Source organism: Stegostoma tigrinum, chromosome 19, assembly GCF_030684315.1.
Source record: "Stegostoma tigrinum isolate sSteTig4 chromosome 19, sSteTig4.hap1, whole genome shotgun sequence".
NCBI lineage: Eukaryota > Metazoa > Chordata > Chondrichthyes > Orectolobiformes > Stegostomatidae > Stegostoma > Stegostoma tigrinum.
Genome location: NC_081372.1, coordinates 20,463,610 through 20,479,806, shown reverse-complemented (window position 1 = coordinate 20,479,806; position 16,197 = coordinate 20,463,610). Strand labels below are relative to the sequence as shown.

Here is a 16,197-nt window from a genome sequence, read left to right as displayed (position 1 = left end):
CACCCTCAAATTTCTGTGACCGTATGCATGTCCAGCAGTCTCTTAAATGACCCCAATGACCTTGCTTCCACAACTGCTGCTGGCAACGCATTCCATGCTCCGACAACTCTCTGTGTAAAGAACCCGCCTCTGACATCCCCTCTATACTTTCCTCCAACCAGCTTAAAACTATGACTCCTCGTGTTAGCCATTTCTGCCCTGGGAAATAGTCTCTGGCAATCAACTCTATCTATGCCTCTCATTATCTTGTATACCTCAGTTAGGTCCCCTCTCCTCCTCCTTTTCTCCAATGAAAAGAGTCCGAGCTCAGTCAACCTCTCTTCATAGGATAAGCCCTCCAGTCCAGGCAGCATCCTGGTAAACCTCCCTCTGAACCCTCTCCAAAGCATCCACATCTTTCCTATAATAGGGCGACCAGAATTGGACGCAGTATTCCAAGTGCGGTCTAACCAAAGTTTTATAGAGCTGCAACAAGATCTCACGACTCTTAAACTCAATCCCTCTGTTAACGAAAGCCAAAACACCATATGCCTTCTGAACAACCCTGTCCACTTGGGTGGCCATTTTAAGGGATCTATGTATCTGCACACCAAGATCCCTCTGTTCCTCCACACTGCCAAGAATCCTATCCTTAATCCCGTACTCAGCTTTCAAATTCGACCTTCCAAAATGCATCACCTTGCAGTTATCCAGGTTGAACTCCATCTGCCACCTCTCAGCCCATCTCTGCATCCTGTCAATGTCCCGCTGCAGCCTACAACAGCCCTCTATACTGTCAACTACACCTCCAACCTTTGTGTCGTCTGCAAGCTTGCTGACCCATCCTTCAATCCCCTCATCCAAGTCATTAATAAATGTGCACAAGTTGGTTCTAAAGATACATTTTTAATATATTTTCACAACTATTATGCTCTTTTTATCACACAATGACTTGTAGCTTACCTTTTTAGTACTGAGAGTTAAGCAACCTGTGCCATGTGACTTCCTGTGTGGAGGTTTCAACTTCTGTTTCTTCTGCCACAAATTTGGATCAGAGAACATGTTGACACTTGTTTTGTATCAAGATTAATGATGCATCCATTGAAATTAACAGGTTTTCTGAAACTTGAGCTGTTTGAATCACCAAATTCCCTTAGGAATGCATTGACTATCTTTTCTAATGCTGATGATTCTATCACATTGCTGCTGTAAAAGCTGCATCCTACCTCTGCACATCTTTTGGAAGAGACTAATAATTTTACAAATGAGGCATTCTTTTGTCAGAGCTGATCAATAATTCCAATAACAATTCTGTGTCTTCTAATTTCAGATTCTAATTTCAAAGCTCCATAGTCAAAATTTTCCATACTCAGTAGTTTTCGCTGTTGGAATTATTGATGGATTCTCCTGGATATTGAACTCTTGTGTTTGATTTTGGCCTTCAAAACTTTTACTTTTTCCAAGATTAATGTAACTTTCAAAAACTTGTAGGACACTTTCAAAAGTATAAAAGTTCCTTCCTTTATGTTTAAGTAATTCATAACGTCATTTGTTCTAGATCATACTGCAGATAAAAGTACATATACTTGTTCAGCTTGTGATTTAACAATTAAGATTGAAGCAGTTCTTGATCTTAAGAACTGTTTTCTTCAACATGCCCAAACCTGTGTTCTCTTTTGCCATTTGCTGATGTTAGATTTTACAAGTTGTATCATTTCTCCTTCCTTTTAAATTCTACAGATTCTCAATGCTGCTGTAATTTCTTTCACTTGAAGAGCTTTAATCCTGTAAATAACATTGCTGTTTTATTTTCCTTGTCCTATAGCTTTTAAACTGTGCAGTATAAAAACATGGTATTATTTTTCTCTTAAGGCTTCCAATTCTGTTGAACAGTAATATTTGTGTCTGAATTGATTATTTTTGATTGATTTTATGGTCATATATGTCGAAATACAGTGAATGCTTTGTTTATCAGCGGTACAGGCAGATCATAGCAAGCAAAGGATATATAGATCAAAAAGACCTAGCGGCATACAGGTTACATTGTAAAAGTTTAAAAGTGGAGGGTGGTTATAAGAAATGTTTGTTAAATCTGCTGAAGGATCTCACAAGTTCCAGCATTTTGTGGTCCCATCCACAGCAGGCAAAATAGTGGTTCCTTACTTTTACATGGTTGAAGTGGGCAAGTTACCACCTTTCCCAGCCTAGAGTACAATATCTGGCTTTTTCCAGAATCCCCTCAAATAAAGCCTTGAATCTACAGCTGCAAAAATTCTCTCCAACCAAAAATTACTTTATGGATCTTTTGTTCTTATTGCAATATTGTAGTTATGTTCTTCTATTAGATTCCCTGTGCTTTGGCTTTAACATTATCCATTTTGTCACCTTAATTGTTCTGTACAATATTCCCATTGCTGCAACCTTAGTATAAAGTATTTCGATGGCTTTTAGCTTCCCTGCTCTAGCCTTGTCTTTTTGCATCCATTCACGACGGCAGCATTGTACACTGTGAGCAGTAAGCACTTCTCTCTTTTACTTGTCACCTTCTTGGTCTTTTATCTGTGCTGTTAAAAATTCCTTCCCATATCCAATGGGACTTTTGTACAATTTATTCAGAGCTTCGATACATTCGCTTTTTAACTCTAACCAGGACAGATTGTCCCTTCCTGATCGAAGCTGTCACTGTCAGCTGAGACTCATCTTTAAGCCCACCACTCTCTGACTGAAGAAATGTCTCCTCATTTCTGTTTTAAATTGACCCCCTCTAATTCTAAGGCGGTACCCACAGGTCCTAGTCTCCCCGCCTAACAGAAACAACTTCCCAGTGCCCACCCTTTCTGAGCCATACATTATCTTGTAAGTTTCTATTAGAAGTTAAGTTTCTATCAACCTTCTAAACTCTAATGAGTACAATCCCACAATTTCAATTGTGCCATTGCAATTAGGTACAAGTTACGTTAGTTAATTAGACATTGTTACTAAAGCTATTAGGAGGCATTAACGTGTCTGGTCCCTTCAACATCCAGAGCTATTCTCTAGATTTCTCCCCCCAAATCTGAATTACATAATAAAATTGGGTGGATCTTAATGCAACGCCCTTTTCAGGACCATTATCTCAGACGTGAGTCCAGCTGTGGTCATCTGTTCATAGTCACTCAGCCAAGTCTGAAAATGAGTTGGATATCTAGCCCAGATATTCTTTCCTGCTTTTAATAGTAATAGCTTAACTTTTGGAAGAGGTAAATTGATACAACAGATTAGACTGTAATAGTTTTCTGCATGTTGTAAAGCTATTCCAACTGGAGAGATAAAATGCAAGCTATAATTTCTTGAGAGTATGAATACATCTGCAATACATTTCAGTCAAATAATCTGGCAATATCAATACTTCTGAGTAAAGAACTAACTATGTATGTGGTGTAAAGATCATATCTTTTAATTTTTCTGTATCTTTGATTGTGAACTAAAATGTGAAGAAGACTGCTTGAAAAACAAAGGTTCGTGGAAAGGATTGCTGCACTTTGAAAAAGCAAGTTATCAACACTTACCTGTAAATGCTATTCACACTGTTGTTTGTTGAAGCACCGGTAGAGGTTACTGATTACAAGCTGGAGCCAGGGAGTGTGTCAAATAAAACCTGGATTTGGTTGGCAGCAGGTAGCTAATTGTTCTATGGCGAGATAACCAGGTGTCGATGACAGAGGCTTTCTGTTGCCAACAAAGTTGTAATTGCCTCAGAGGTAATGTGACAGCCAGAAACCTTTGGACTGCAGTAAAAGAAGGTGCTGTAATAGACTCTAAAGTTTAAAAAAAACTAAAGGCTGAAAAAAGACAGTTTATTTTCCCTCACCAGCTACTGTAAGCTGTTGCTTTTAACCAACAAGTCAGAGATGTTATATGTTATGAACCAGCCACTGTGTGCCTCCTGCAAGCAAGAGAAAGTACCTAGAGAAAAGAGAGACAGTTGAACAGTGAACCCTGGCAAGCAAAATGATCAGTTTGGGGCACTGTGTGGACTGGGCCCAGTGAAGTGCCTTCCTAGTTTTTCCGTCCATTAAAAAATCTAACTGTATTTGTCTGCATGTGTATGTAGGGGGCTAATACAAGGATGTTAGAGTTTTAACAGGTAGAATTGTATGTTGGTGAGTTTTAACCTGTAAATAGAAGCTGGTTATTTAGTTCTTGTTAAGCCAAGAAACCTGGCCTGTGCTTTCTATCAATCTAAGTCTAAAGTTTTTGTGTATTTTGTGATTCTATACACACAGCAACATGGTTGACACCTGTCTCCCTTTAGACAAATGGGGATGGGCAATAAGTGGTGGCTTATCCAGCAATGCCGTCATCCCATAAATGAATATTAAAAATCTTAAAATGGACTTCAACTATCAACACTACTGTAAAACCCATTGCAGCACACGCAGCATTCAATTTTTCATTCATCATCACAATTCAGAGCCTGTTCCTTAATTTTAAACATGTATCGTTTTGGACACTTAATTTGTGTGTTTGTGTGTGTGTGTGTGTGTGATGCTTTGAAACCATTAAGTTCATGTGAGTCAGAGAGAAAGGTATGCGCAAGGGAAGGGATCCTTTTAAAATTATCCTCATTGTCTCCACCCGAGGGAGTGTGAGAATAAAGGAGCCAATTCACCGATCCTCGGGTCCCAGGTTACTCACATTTCTGGTAGAAGCGAAGAATGATGCCACGACCAGGAATCACAGTATGTGCAAATGTGATGTCCTTTTGACCTTTCTCATAGTCCCCTTGGAAGGAATTGTACTGCAGCCATCAATCAGTGCATTGAATCAGCCCCAGGAAGAGCAGTTCCATGTGAGGAAATCTCATAAATATGGATCTTCTGGGCGGCAGTGCCAAAGAAAACTCAGCATTTATGTTTTGATTGATACTGCAGTGCAAGACCCACACATTGACAACTGGTGGTACAAGGTTAAAGCAGCTATAACATAGAAATAGCAGTCTAAGAAAGTTGCCTACTTTTTAGTGTAATTAACAATCTGGTGAAATTGCATTTTTGGAGACTGCTGTGATTCAGTTGGTGTGTTTTTAATTAAATGAGAAAAATGGGCATTAGCCAGTGGAATGATATCTCTTGTCATGTATAAATAAGTGCTGTGAAATTTACAGAATTGTTACAGCACAGAAAGCCATTCATCCCATCATGTCTGCACTGGCTTTCTGAATGAACAACTCACTTAGTGCCATTACACCAACTTCTCCTTATAACTCTGAATGGTCTTCCTTTCCAGATAAGAGCCTAATTCTTGGGTGCCTCAGTTGAACCTGCCCCCACCACATTCTCAGCAGTGTGTTCCAGACTTAATCACTCATTGCATGAAACTGTTTTATTTTTCATATCACTTCTGCTTCTTTTGCCAATTACTTTAAATCTGTGCCCTCTCCTCCTCACTCCCTTTGTGAAGGGAAACAGTTTCTCCCCATGAGGATGATTTTTGTTGCTTGGAATAGCTCTGACAGAAAACCAATGCAGCAGTTTCTGTTGGAGAGCAGAAAGGTTATTGTCATCCCCCAGCACAATCTGGTAGAATTAATATTTCATAGTCAGGGACACATGGAAGCCGAGCACTTGTGCTGCTCCAGTGCATCTCATTCATCAACAAACTGAGAAATTTACCTTTGAAAATACAATTGAAACACAGAAGGGAAGAACAAAATTCTTTTGCCTCAGGTTGGTGGCAGGCCTGAAATGAGATGATTTTAATATAAAAATGTAATTTTTGTGTGCCTCCTCCATCTTCCCTTTTCACTACGTTAACCCCACCGTACAGGTGTCTTGTGTTGTTCTGAATTACACTAACTGGCATTATCACAGGCATGAAATGAAATTTGTATCCCAGTGTGCCTGACCAGCAAATTAATTAGTGTTGTTCCTCAAAAACTTTTACTGGATAATGCAAGCAAAGATACAGCACCTTTGACCTGAGCCTGTGATCTATGTACAAGGTAGATAGGTTGCCACTTCTAAAAGTTTTTTGGAAACTACAATTTATGTAGTTACAACTAAAATTTAAAAGCATTAAAGATTTGGAAATTTGGGATGTGCAATACCTGTGTCTAAAAAGTTTAAAGTTTTACTGTAACCCTCTCCTGCATCATTTCCTGTGATGTGTTTGGTGTATGTAGGAGTCTGGTAGCTCAATTGGCTGCATGATTGGCTTGCAATGCTGAATGATGCCAACAGCATGGGTTCAGTTTTTTCATCAGATGAGGTTACCAAAAAAGACTTTTAAATCTCTCTACTTGCCTGAGGCATTGTGACCTTCAGGCTAAACCAAGGCCAGCCATCTCTCTCTGACAAGAGAGCAGTCTTCTGGTACTGTGGCATTTTTACCTTTATATTAACAAATTAACAAATGTAGATTTTTATGACAAAAGACAGTGGAACTGTGCTGATCAGTTTTTTGCAACAATTCTTTAGAATGCTCCACTTTTTCTGCTGCTTTCTCATTGAAATGAAATGTACATTTTTAGATTGTTAGCAACTCTTTTGTGTAGTTTTCTCATGAAATTTTTCTTTGCCAGAATGCTGTTTGATATCTCAATCGCATATTTGCTTTGTTGATAGGAGATGGGGTCTAAATCAGGTTTATGATGTGCTTATCATCTTTATGTTGTTGACACACAGTTTTGAAACATTTACTAGAAATTGAAACTCAGTGTTCCTCTTTTTGCATCTGATGTGTACCATCAATCTCATTGGTTAGAGTTGCCCTGTAGGTACACAGAACATATGCCCATTCTTCTTTGTAACTTCAAACCTCTTTTCCAGAGAGGGTGTGAACTCTTGTAGTATAAGCTATGCTTACTGTGGTCTCTTCCTTCAATCACTGAGCAACTCAACTGGTTATTCTTAAAGGGCTGCTTGACAATCTAATTTTAAAGTATTTTTGAGCGTTTTATTCTGGAGCCAGAAGAATCAGGCTGTTTCTTACCAGCTTTTCATTACTTTCTGCATACCACCCCCACCGTATTGTCCACACTTCTTTGTTTAGGCTGACCTTTGTGCTTTGTTAATGCAACACACGGCCCTAGACTGCGCTGTGGGGTCCTGACTTACTAAAGCAGCATATCATTATTATCTTAACGTTAAAAGTGGCTGTTCCTCTCTAAATCAGAAAGATATTCCTCCTCCATGAACACAAACCCAAGGCAGACAGCCCAGTGCAATACTGAGAGGGTGATAGACTATCGGAAGTTTCCGCTTTTACATGAGACATATAGCATGACCTTCTCAGGTAGATGTACATGATGCCATGGCACTGTTCTAAGAAGAGCAAAGAATTATTCCTGGAATTTGTGGCTGAAATTTACCTCAAGGGAACAGATTCTCCAGTCAATATCACCTTGCTGTTTGTGGGAGCTTACTGTGCACAGATTGGCTGCTCAGTTTCCAATGTTACTTTTCAAAATTACTCCACTGGTTGTGGAACTTCTGTATTTGAATCTCTTAATGTACTGAAAGGCACAATATCAGCATATCTTTCAATCTTAATGAATTGGGCTGCACAATTAATCGTGATCTAGCCACTGATACTGTAAGGTACAAGTACCATGTTTTGTACTGGAATCACACTGCCCCTCCTACCTCATGCGCAGAAATACCTTGCTGCATCTGCATTCCTTCTTTGTCTGCTGCTTTTCTACATCATTGCCAAAAATCAGTCATGTTTTATATATCATTATTTTTCATGTGCAAGCCAGGCAATTCTGATGATAAATATCCTTTGATAGATCTGGCAGCACTAAGGCAATAAAGTCGGTGATGAAACATGCTAGCTCAATAAGGATGATAAAACTATCTGATCAACAAATACTCCTAGGCCCTGCTGTGTGGATCATTTGTGGCCACCTGCACCTGTATTTCAAGCAGCAGATACTGACTCAAAACAAGAGTTCTCAAAACAACATGAAAGTGAGAAGACAGGCTTTTGTTCCCTGCAAAATGTGAACTAAATGAGGATGCCATTTGCAGCTTTCTGCAAGGTGTGATATTTTTTCTCAGATTTCTCTCTTTTTCCAGGTGGAGTCACCACATTTGTGGCACTGTATGATTACGAGTCCAGGACAGCGAGTGATCTGTCCTTTAACAAAGGGGAGCGATTACAGATTGTTAATAATACGTAAGTATGAAATTAGCTGACCTCACTGGCATTTATCTTAGCTATAGTATTTGCTGAACAACAGTTTCTTTCAGAGTAGTTTTTTTTAACCCATCTTCCTCCATTTGTCTTTAATATCATTATCTGAGGAGATTCAGTTAATCTGATGAATCTTCCTGACCATTTCAGATTTTTTGGATTAAGTTACTTATTTAGGATTGAGTTCCAAACTGAATATTATGTATCTGAGTTTAACCAATTTACATGTTAACATTTTGGCCAGTTTAAGTGGCTTTGAATGGACAATTCTATCATTTTAAAGAAAGAGCTGTTCAGATAGAATGGGGCTGATTACCAAACCCTACCCTATCTGTGGATATTCGACAAGTAGCCTGTCAAATATTTAGTGTGCACCTTCATATTAGCAAATGCCATGCAGTGCCATCAGCACATTGTTGGACAAGGAAAAATGGCTAATAAGCTCTTTTGGCATCTGATACATTCCTTTGATGAACTTTGTGTGCTGACATTCCTTTCACTTGCCTTCTGTGGAGTTTATGTCAACCGCTGCTAACCTTGCAATTAAGATACCATTTTTGAGCTGATCAAAACTTTAGCGTCTGAATTAATCTAACCATCCACCTGTAATGATTCTTAAAAATCCCTTGGTGTCATCTTCTGAATTGTTTTACCTTAATTTATTACTGTTTCATTTACTGTTGAGCATTTGGGAAACCCGTTTCAGTGTTTGACAGAGTGGTAGGGTCAGATCATACCCAGTTTTGTAATGTTCTTGCTCAGTTTTATGAAAGGCACATGCTTTATGCTATTTCTAATATATTGTCAAGCCACATCAACTGAAATACAACTGAGCCTAATGTTTAATTAAAATTGTACTGCAAATTACCATGCCTCCAAAAAAATCTTCTAAAAACTACACAGAAAGCAATTTTGAAATGCAGACTCTGCAGGTGAATGTTTCAGCCAAGTTGTCCATAGCAAAATCCCATGAACACCAGTCCAATGATTCATCTGTTTTGGCGGTGGCAGCTGAGTGTTGAGCTTCTTTTCTCTTTTGAATAGTGTCTTTTATCTCCCTGAACAGGGATTGTGGTCACTAATGTTCTCATTTCATATAATACACTGATTCATTAGGACTATATTGAAATGTCAACTAAGATTAAGTGCACGATCTCCCAACACCGCCCCCCCCCGCCCACACTCAGAGTTGCTACTAACTGAACCAAGTTGTTCACTTTGATGTAACAGTAAGGGCATTGAGTCCACTATAAGGCCACAGTATATGCCCTGGAGCTTGCAGGGTGTGGTCACCATCAGACAGCAGGGAAGCCATTCTCGAAAGGACCTGATCCTGCACTCCTTGAATAGTTAACAAAGCAGATAATATTCTGTGGTTTGGGGTGACTGTGTCAACAACGTCCATTTTAGCAGCTGTCAGGAATTCTGTGTATTTGTGAGTAGGTAAGCAGGATAGGTTACTTTCTTCAGTTCTCAACGTGTCCTCACATGTTATATTTCTTCAATAGTCAAAGGGATATGTGTGTAACTTACACCTGATCATGTACTCATACCATTGGGATTAAGTTTGACTTTAAATACTTCCATGATAGAATCTTGTGACCTCCACTCAGCTCCTCAATTTAGAAATGCAATTACAAATATGAAGTTAGTAAAGAGGCAGGGAATCACTGTTATGCTCATTCTTCCATTCTGTTTTCAAAGTCTTTGTGTTCGAGGACAATATAGTTTAGAAGATAAATTTTATGAAATGGAAAATGGTTGTAAAAGAAGATAAAATTAATTTATCTTTTCTTTATTTATTCACAGGATAAGGGCATTGCTGGCTAGGTAGCATTTACTGCCCATCCCTCATTGCCCAGAGGGCAGTTAAGATTCAGCCACATTGTTGTGGACCTGGAGTTACATGGAGGCCAGACCAGCTGAGAATAGTCGTTTCCTTCCCTAAAGCACATTAGTAAATCAGATGGGTTTTTCTGACAATCGGTTCATGATCATCATTGGATTCTTAATTCCAGATATTTATTAAAATCAAATTTCACCATCTGCCATGGCGAGACTTGAACCCGGGTCTCCAGATGTTACCTGGGTCCCTGGATTAACAGGCCATTGCCTCCTCCAATTAATTAATTTAGTAATTATTACTACCCTTCCTGAATAACAATGAATATAACTGTTGTGAAGTGACTATTAGTGAAATCATTTTTCCACACTGTGTCTGAATTTCACTGCCTGTTCAGTTCATCATCCTTTTCCCCCGGTGTAAATTACTTCCACTGAGTTAACAAATAGGGCATGGATAATGATTGAGCTCGTAATTCTATAATCTACACATTTTAAATCCTCAGGATTCTTGACACAGTTCAGTATAAATTCATTTGGAATGTGGTGAATGTAAGATTTTCTAGATACTACTTTGGCGTATGTTTGGTTTAAATTGATCTTTAAAACTAAAGTTTCGGAAGAGGGGTATGGAGTATGTTTGCATATGTTATTTCTTGTGTATAAGGGAGAAGGCAGTGAAGTGGTTATGTGGACCCACAAACCAGAGACAGCTGGTGGAAATGGAATTCAGCTAATAAGTGTAAAATACAAAACTAGTCTTAGTCACGGTGTCCATGACTTTGTCATCAATTGTCACAAAACCCCATTTAATTTACTGATGCCCTTTATCGAAAGAAGTCTGCCAACCTTAATCTGGTCTGGCCTACGTGTGACTCCAGATCTACAGCAATGCAATTGACTCTTAACAGCTGTCTGACATGACCTGTTAAGTCTTGTAGTTCAAGGGCAATTAGGAATTAGTAACAAATGTTAGCATTTCTAATCACCCACATCTCGTGAAAGAATTGTTCCTATGATTCATGTTTCTGTCAGGAATAGTTCTTTACAAAATATTATGTATGTGATTTTGGTTTAAATTGCCTGTCCATATTTTGTTAGAATTTCAGTGTTATAAGAAGAGATACTGCCACTTTACAGAAACTTTATCAGACCATTCCACCCTGCCATTAATGCTTATAACTTCTGCACTTTTGGATGAAAGTCTATAGGAATTCTGTATATTTTTTGTTTATCTTTTACTCTATTCCATCACAGCCCCTCAACTCATCAATTTTCTTATGATGGAAAATAGATTAACTCTTCATACTTCTGTATCTGCTAAAGAAAAGGAAACAATATATTTAAATTAAAATGACACAAAAGTACTTTCGGGATAATTTTGGACTTCAGTGTTAGTGTGAGACAGTTAATGTTGACTGAGCATCCTGTTAAAGTATTTTGAATCATACTGTTCAAATAAATATATTATGACACACATCTACAGCAGGTGAGATTTGAACTCAAGTCCCTTGGCTCAAAGACAGAGGCATCACTGCTGCACCACAGGAGTCCTAAAAATGAAGCATCATTTCCTGACTGGGATTTGAACCCAGCAAGCCTCCTTTTATGCAATCCTCCAATGAAGTTGGTGCAAGTAAAAGTTAAGAGAGATGTACAATCAGTGATTGAATCAGATGTGCCCTTTTCTTTGGTGTCCTCGATCAAAATTGATTCTTTTGTGTTCATATTTCCTAAGAATGTGGCACGATGTTTTGTTGAGAGAATGTTATAACCTCTTGCTGTTCATGGCATATCTACTATTTTTGTTACATTTGAAATTTCTAGATTGGAGGAGAAAGAAGTGCTTTTGAACTTGTGTGTTGCTTTAATGAATGCTAAATTGTAACTACTGCTGACCTTTAAGAGCATGATTTGTACAACATAGGTATAATCTAATTCCCTTTTCTTTTTTCACATGCAACATTGATTAAATTTAGGAGATTGGATGGCAGGTCTGTATGATACCTATATTTATCCTTTCTTAAATATGTTGTCCCTTTATGGATTTACGCAACTGCTGAGAGTAACCACTGTAGGTAGCCTTTCCCTTGGTTGGTAAAGAGATTTCCCCAACTCTACATGGTGAACCAGAGGGGTGGGTTTTCAACCTTTAAAGATGAGGACATCTGTTGCATATATTGTGTCAGCTCCTGTGACGACCAATCCTCCACTGCTTCTCTACCTCCTCCCTGATCATCACCAGGCCCAAAAGACATGCTGAGCAGCTACAAGTCATGGTACAACCCACTGACGTTGACTTTTGAGCTATTGTGCTATCATTGTAGTAAACCATATTTATTAATGTGCAGTAATGGAAAAAAAAATCTTAACAACTCAACATGTGAAAAAAAAGCTGAGATTAGGGCAGGGATCTACTGATTCTATAAACAAGTGGAGTCCTTGGGGCCCAGAGTCTTCTGTTCGAAAACTTATGCTGTTAAATGAACAGATTGTACATTTGAACTCATAGCTTCTAGAGATATGCACTTACTGCCTTGCCACTCTTTGAGAGCTGTTGTCGGTTATCTGTAAAGCAAGCTTCCTGCACAAAAACATATTGCACTAAAACAATTTGAATGCAACATTTACATATTGTGAATTAAGTATGGAAACGAATGTAAATAAGCACCAGTTTGGGTTTTGTTGATATGGCGTGCCCAACTGTGTTGTGCCTCCAAACATGCACTACCTCTCCATGCGTGACACTACTCAGGCAGGGGACAGATGATCGGTGTTGAGCCACCCTTCAGCGAAACTTTCTGATGTACGTGCTGTCAGTGAAATCAGCCTGTGGCTGTGATTTAGAATTATTGCAGATAAATAAGTCTGTGGCGTAGATTCACTTTGATCTGTTTCTGTGCTCACAGCATGTGGTTGCCTGCCTGAAATAGCTGAGATTCAGCATTTGGAGACGATCCTGAGGAGTGTTGAAAATTCACAAATGCTGTTGCATTTCTTATAAATGATGACGGAAGGTCTTTTGACTGTTTGTATGGGAGTGATCTGGTAACTTTGTACATCTTGGTGGGAATATGCTAGCAAATAGCCCAGTTTGATATATGTTCTTCACATCTCACCAGAATAAAATGTTCAGACAGATGATTATTTGTTGACTAAGATTTTTGAGGTGAAAACGAGGGAGATTTGTGATTCTGATTAGGAGGCCCTTTAAATTCTTCGGAGTAAAATCTCTGCTCTGTTGTGATGTTTCTTCAGAGCAATTCACCCAATATTGCCAGAATCTATGCAAGGGATTGTTGAAATTCAAATGCAAATTGTATTCAGCATAATCAGGTCTGTGTGACCTTTTTAGCTAATTTAAAACACCTCCAAAATTGAACTATTGTCATTATTGGCATAATACGTGAAAAAAAAAGGTCTGGACACTGTATCAGTGATAACAGGAACTGCAGATGCTGGAGAATCCAAGATAACAAAGTGTGGAGCTGGATGAACACAGCAGGCCAGGCAGCATCTCAGGAGCACAAAAGCTGACGTCTCGGGCCTAGACCCTTCATCAGAGAGGGGGATGGGGGGAGGGTTCTGGAATAAATAGGGAGAGAGGGGCAGGCAGACCGAAGATGGAGAGAAAACAAGATAGTTAGAGAGGAGAGTATAGGTGGGGAGGTAGGGAGGGATTAGGTCAGTCCAGGGAAGATGGACAGGTCAAGGAGGTGGGATGAGGTGGTAGGTAGGAAATGAAGGTGCGGCTTGAGGTGGGAGGAAGGGATGGGTGAGAGGAAGAACAGGTTAGAGAAGCAGAGACAGGCTGGGCTGGTTTTAGGATGCAGTGGGGGGAGGGGATGAGCTGGGCTGGTTTTGTGATGCAGTTGGGGGAGGGGAAGAACTAGGCTGGTTTTGGGATGCAGTGGGGGAAGGGGAGATTTTGAAGCTTGTGAAGTCCACTTTGATACCATTGGGCTGCAGGGTTCCCAAGCAGAATATGAGTTGCTGTTCCTGCAACCTTCGGGTGGCATCATTGTGGCACTGCAGGAGGCCCATGATGGACATGTCGTCTGAGGAATGGGAGGGGCAGTTGAAATGGTTCGCGACTGGGAGGTGCAGTTGTTTATTGCGAACCGAGCAGAGGTGTTCTGCAAAGCGATCCCCAAGCCTCCGCTTGGTTTCCCCAATGTAGAGGAAGCCACACCGGGTGCAATGGATACAATATACCACATTGGCAGATGTGCAGGTGAACATCTGTTTGATATGGAAGGTCATCCTGGGGCCTGGGATGGGGGTGAGGGAGGAGGTGTGGGGGCAAGTGTAGCACTTCCTGCGGTTGCAGGGGAAGATGCCGGGTGTGGTGGGGTTGGAGGGCGGTGTGGAGCGGACAAGGGAGTCACGGAGAGAGTGGTCTCTCCGGAAGGCAGACAAGGGTGGTGATGGAAAAATGTCTTGGGTGGTGGGGTCGGATTGTAGATGGCGGAAGTTTCAATCCAACTGACTCCAACAGCTACCTAGAATATACCTCCTCCCACCCACCTCCCTGCAAAAATTCCATCCCCTATTCCCAATTCCTCCGCCTCCGCCGCATCTGCTCCCATGATGAGGCATTCCACTCCCGCACATCCCAGATGTCCACGTTCTTCCAGGACCGCAACTTTCCCCCTGCAGTGGTCGAGAACACCCTTGACCGCGTCTCCCGCATTTCCCACAACACATCCCTCACACCCCGCCCCCGCCACAACCGCCCCAAGAGGATCCCCCTCGTCCTCACATACCACCCCACCAACCTCCGGATACAACGTATCATCCTCCGACACTTCCGCCATCTACAATCCGACCCCACCACCCAAGACATTTTTCCATCTCCATCCTTGTCTGCCTTCCGGAGAGACAGCTTTCTCCGCGTCTCCCCTGTCCGCTCCACACTCCCCTCCAACCCCACCACACCCGGCACCTTCCCCTGCAACCGCAGGAAATGCTACACTTGCCCCCACACCTCCTCCTTCACCCCTATCCCAGGCCCCAAGATGACCTTCCATATCAAACAGATGCACACCTGCACATCTGCCAATGTGGTATACTGTATCCATTGCACCTGGTGTGGCTTCCTCTATATTGGGGAAACCAAGCGGAGGCTTGGGGACCGCTTTGCAGAACGCCTCCGCTCGGTTCGCAACAAACAACTGCACCTCCCAGACGCGAACCATTTCAACTCCCCCTCTCATTCCTCAGATGACATGTCCATCATGGGCCTCCTGCAGTGCCACAATGATGCCACCCGAAGGTTGCAGGAACAGCAACTCATATTCCGCTTGGGAACCCTGCAGCCCAATGGTATCAACGTGGACTTCACAAGCTTCAAAATCTCCCCTTCCCCCACCGCATCCCAAAACCAGCCCAGTTCTTCCCCTCCCCCCCCGCATCACAAAACCAGCCCAGCCTGTCTCTGCTTCCCTAACCTGTTCTTCCTCTCAGCCATCCCTTCCTCCCACCTCAAGCCGCACCTCCATTTCCTACCTACCACCTCATCCCGCCTCCTTGACCCGTCCATCTTCCCTGGACTGACCTATCCCGTCCCTACCTCCCCACCTATACTCTCCGCTCTAGCTAGCTTGTTTTCTCTCCATCTTCGGTCCGCCTCCCCCTCTCTCCCTATTTATTCCAGTTCCCTCTCCCCATCCCCCTCTCTGATGAAGGGTCAAGGCCCAAAATGTCAGCTTTTGTGCTCCTGAGATGCTGCTTGGCCTGCTGTGTTCATCCAGCTCCACACTTTGTTATCTGTGGATACTGTAGCTCTGATCATTGTTAGCAACTGTGCTTGTTTCTCGGGCTTCAAAAATATTCTTTAAAAATTGGATGGAAAGACATCAATGAAACATTTTAAAAGCTGCTGAGTTTAAAAACAAAACTTAGAAACTGCCTACTGTGCATTAGTATAACTAACAATTGGTCTTACATCTTTGTTAAAAGTAATTTTCAGTCATTCACAATCAGCCAGTCACATAGTGAATTAATGCTGTGGTCTAAAATGTTTATTCTTTTGTAATAGACTAATATTCAGTTGTATTACCAAACAGCACCTTTCTACCACTTGTGAAAGCATTACATAATTTTTTTCAAAAAAAATTATTAAAGAAAAAGCAGTTTTATTTTAGTATGATGCCTGAATGCACAGTTCATGGCAAATTTCGGTTTCACAATATGCTT

At 40.9% G+C, this 16,197-nt stretch overlaps 1 protein-coding gene across 4 annotated transcripts in view; it reads left to right on the top strand.

The window, feature by feature from the left end:
- LOC125461484 (proto-oncogene tyrosine-protein kinase Src-like) overlaps positions 1 to 16,197 on the top strand; it is a 169,540-nt gene that overhangs the window by 90,555 nt on the left and 62,788 nt on the right. For 2 of the 4 annotated variants that reach the window (XM_048550317.2, XM_048550318.2), the window contains exons 3-4: positions 8,040 to 8,139; positions 11,979 to 11,993. In XM_048550317.2, the coding sequence (XP_048406274.1) occupies positions 8,040 to 8,139; positions 11,979 to 11,993 (115 nt within the window). The remainder of the gene's footprint in view (positions 1 to 8,039; positions 8,140 to 11,978; positions 11,994 to 16,197) is intronic. The other 2 variants (XM_048550320.2, XM_048550319.2) reach the window with 1 other exon arrangement.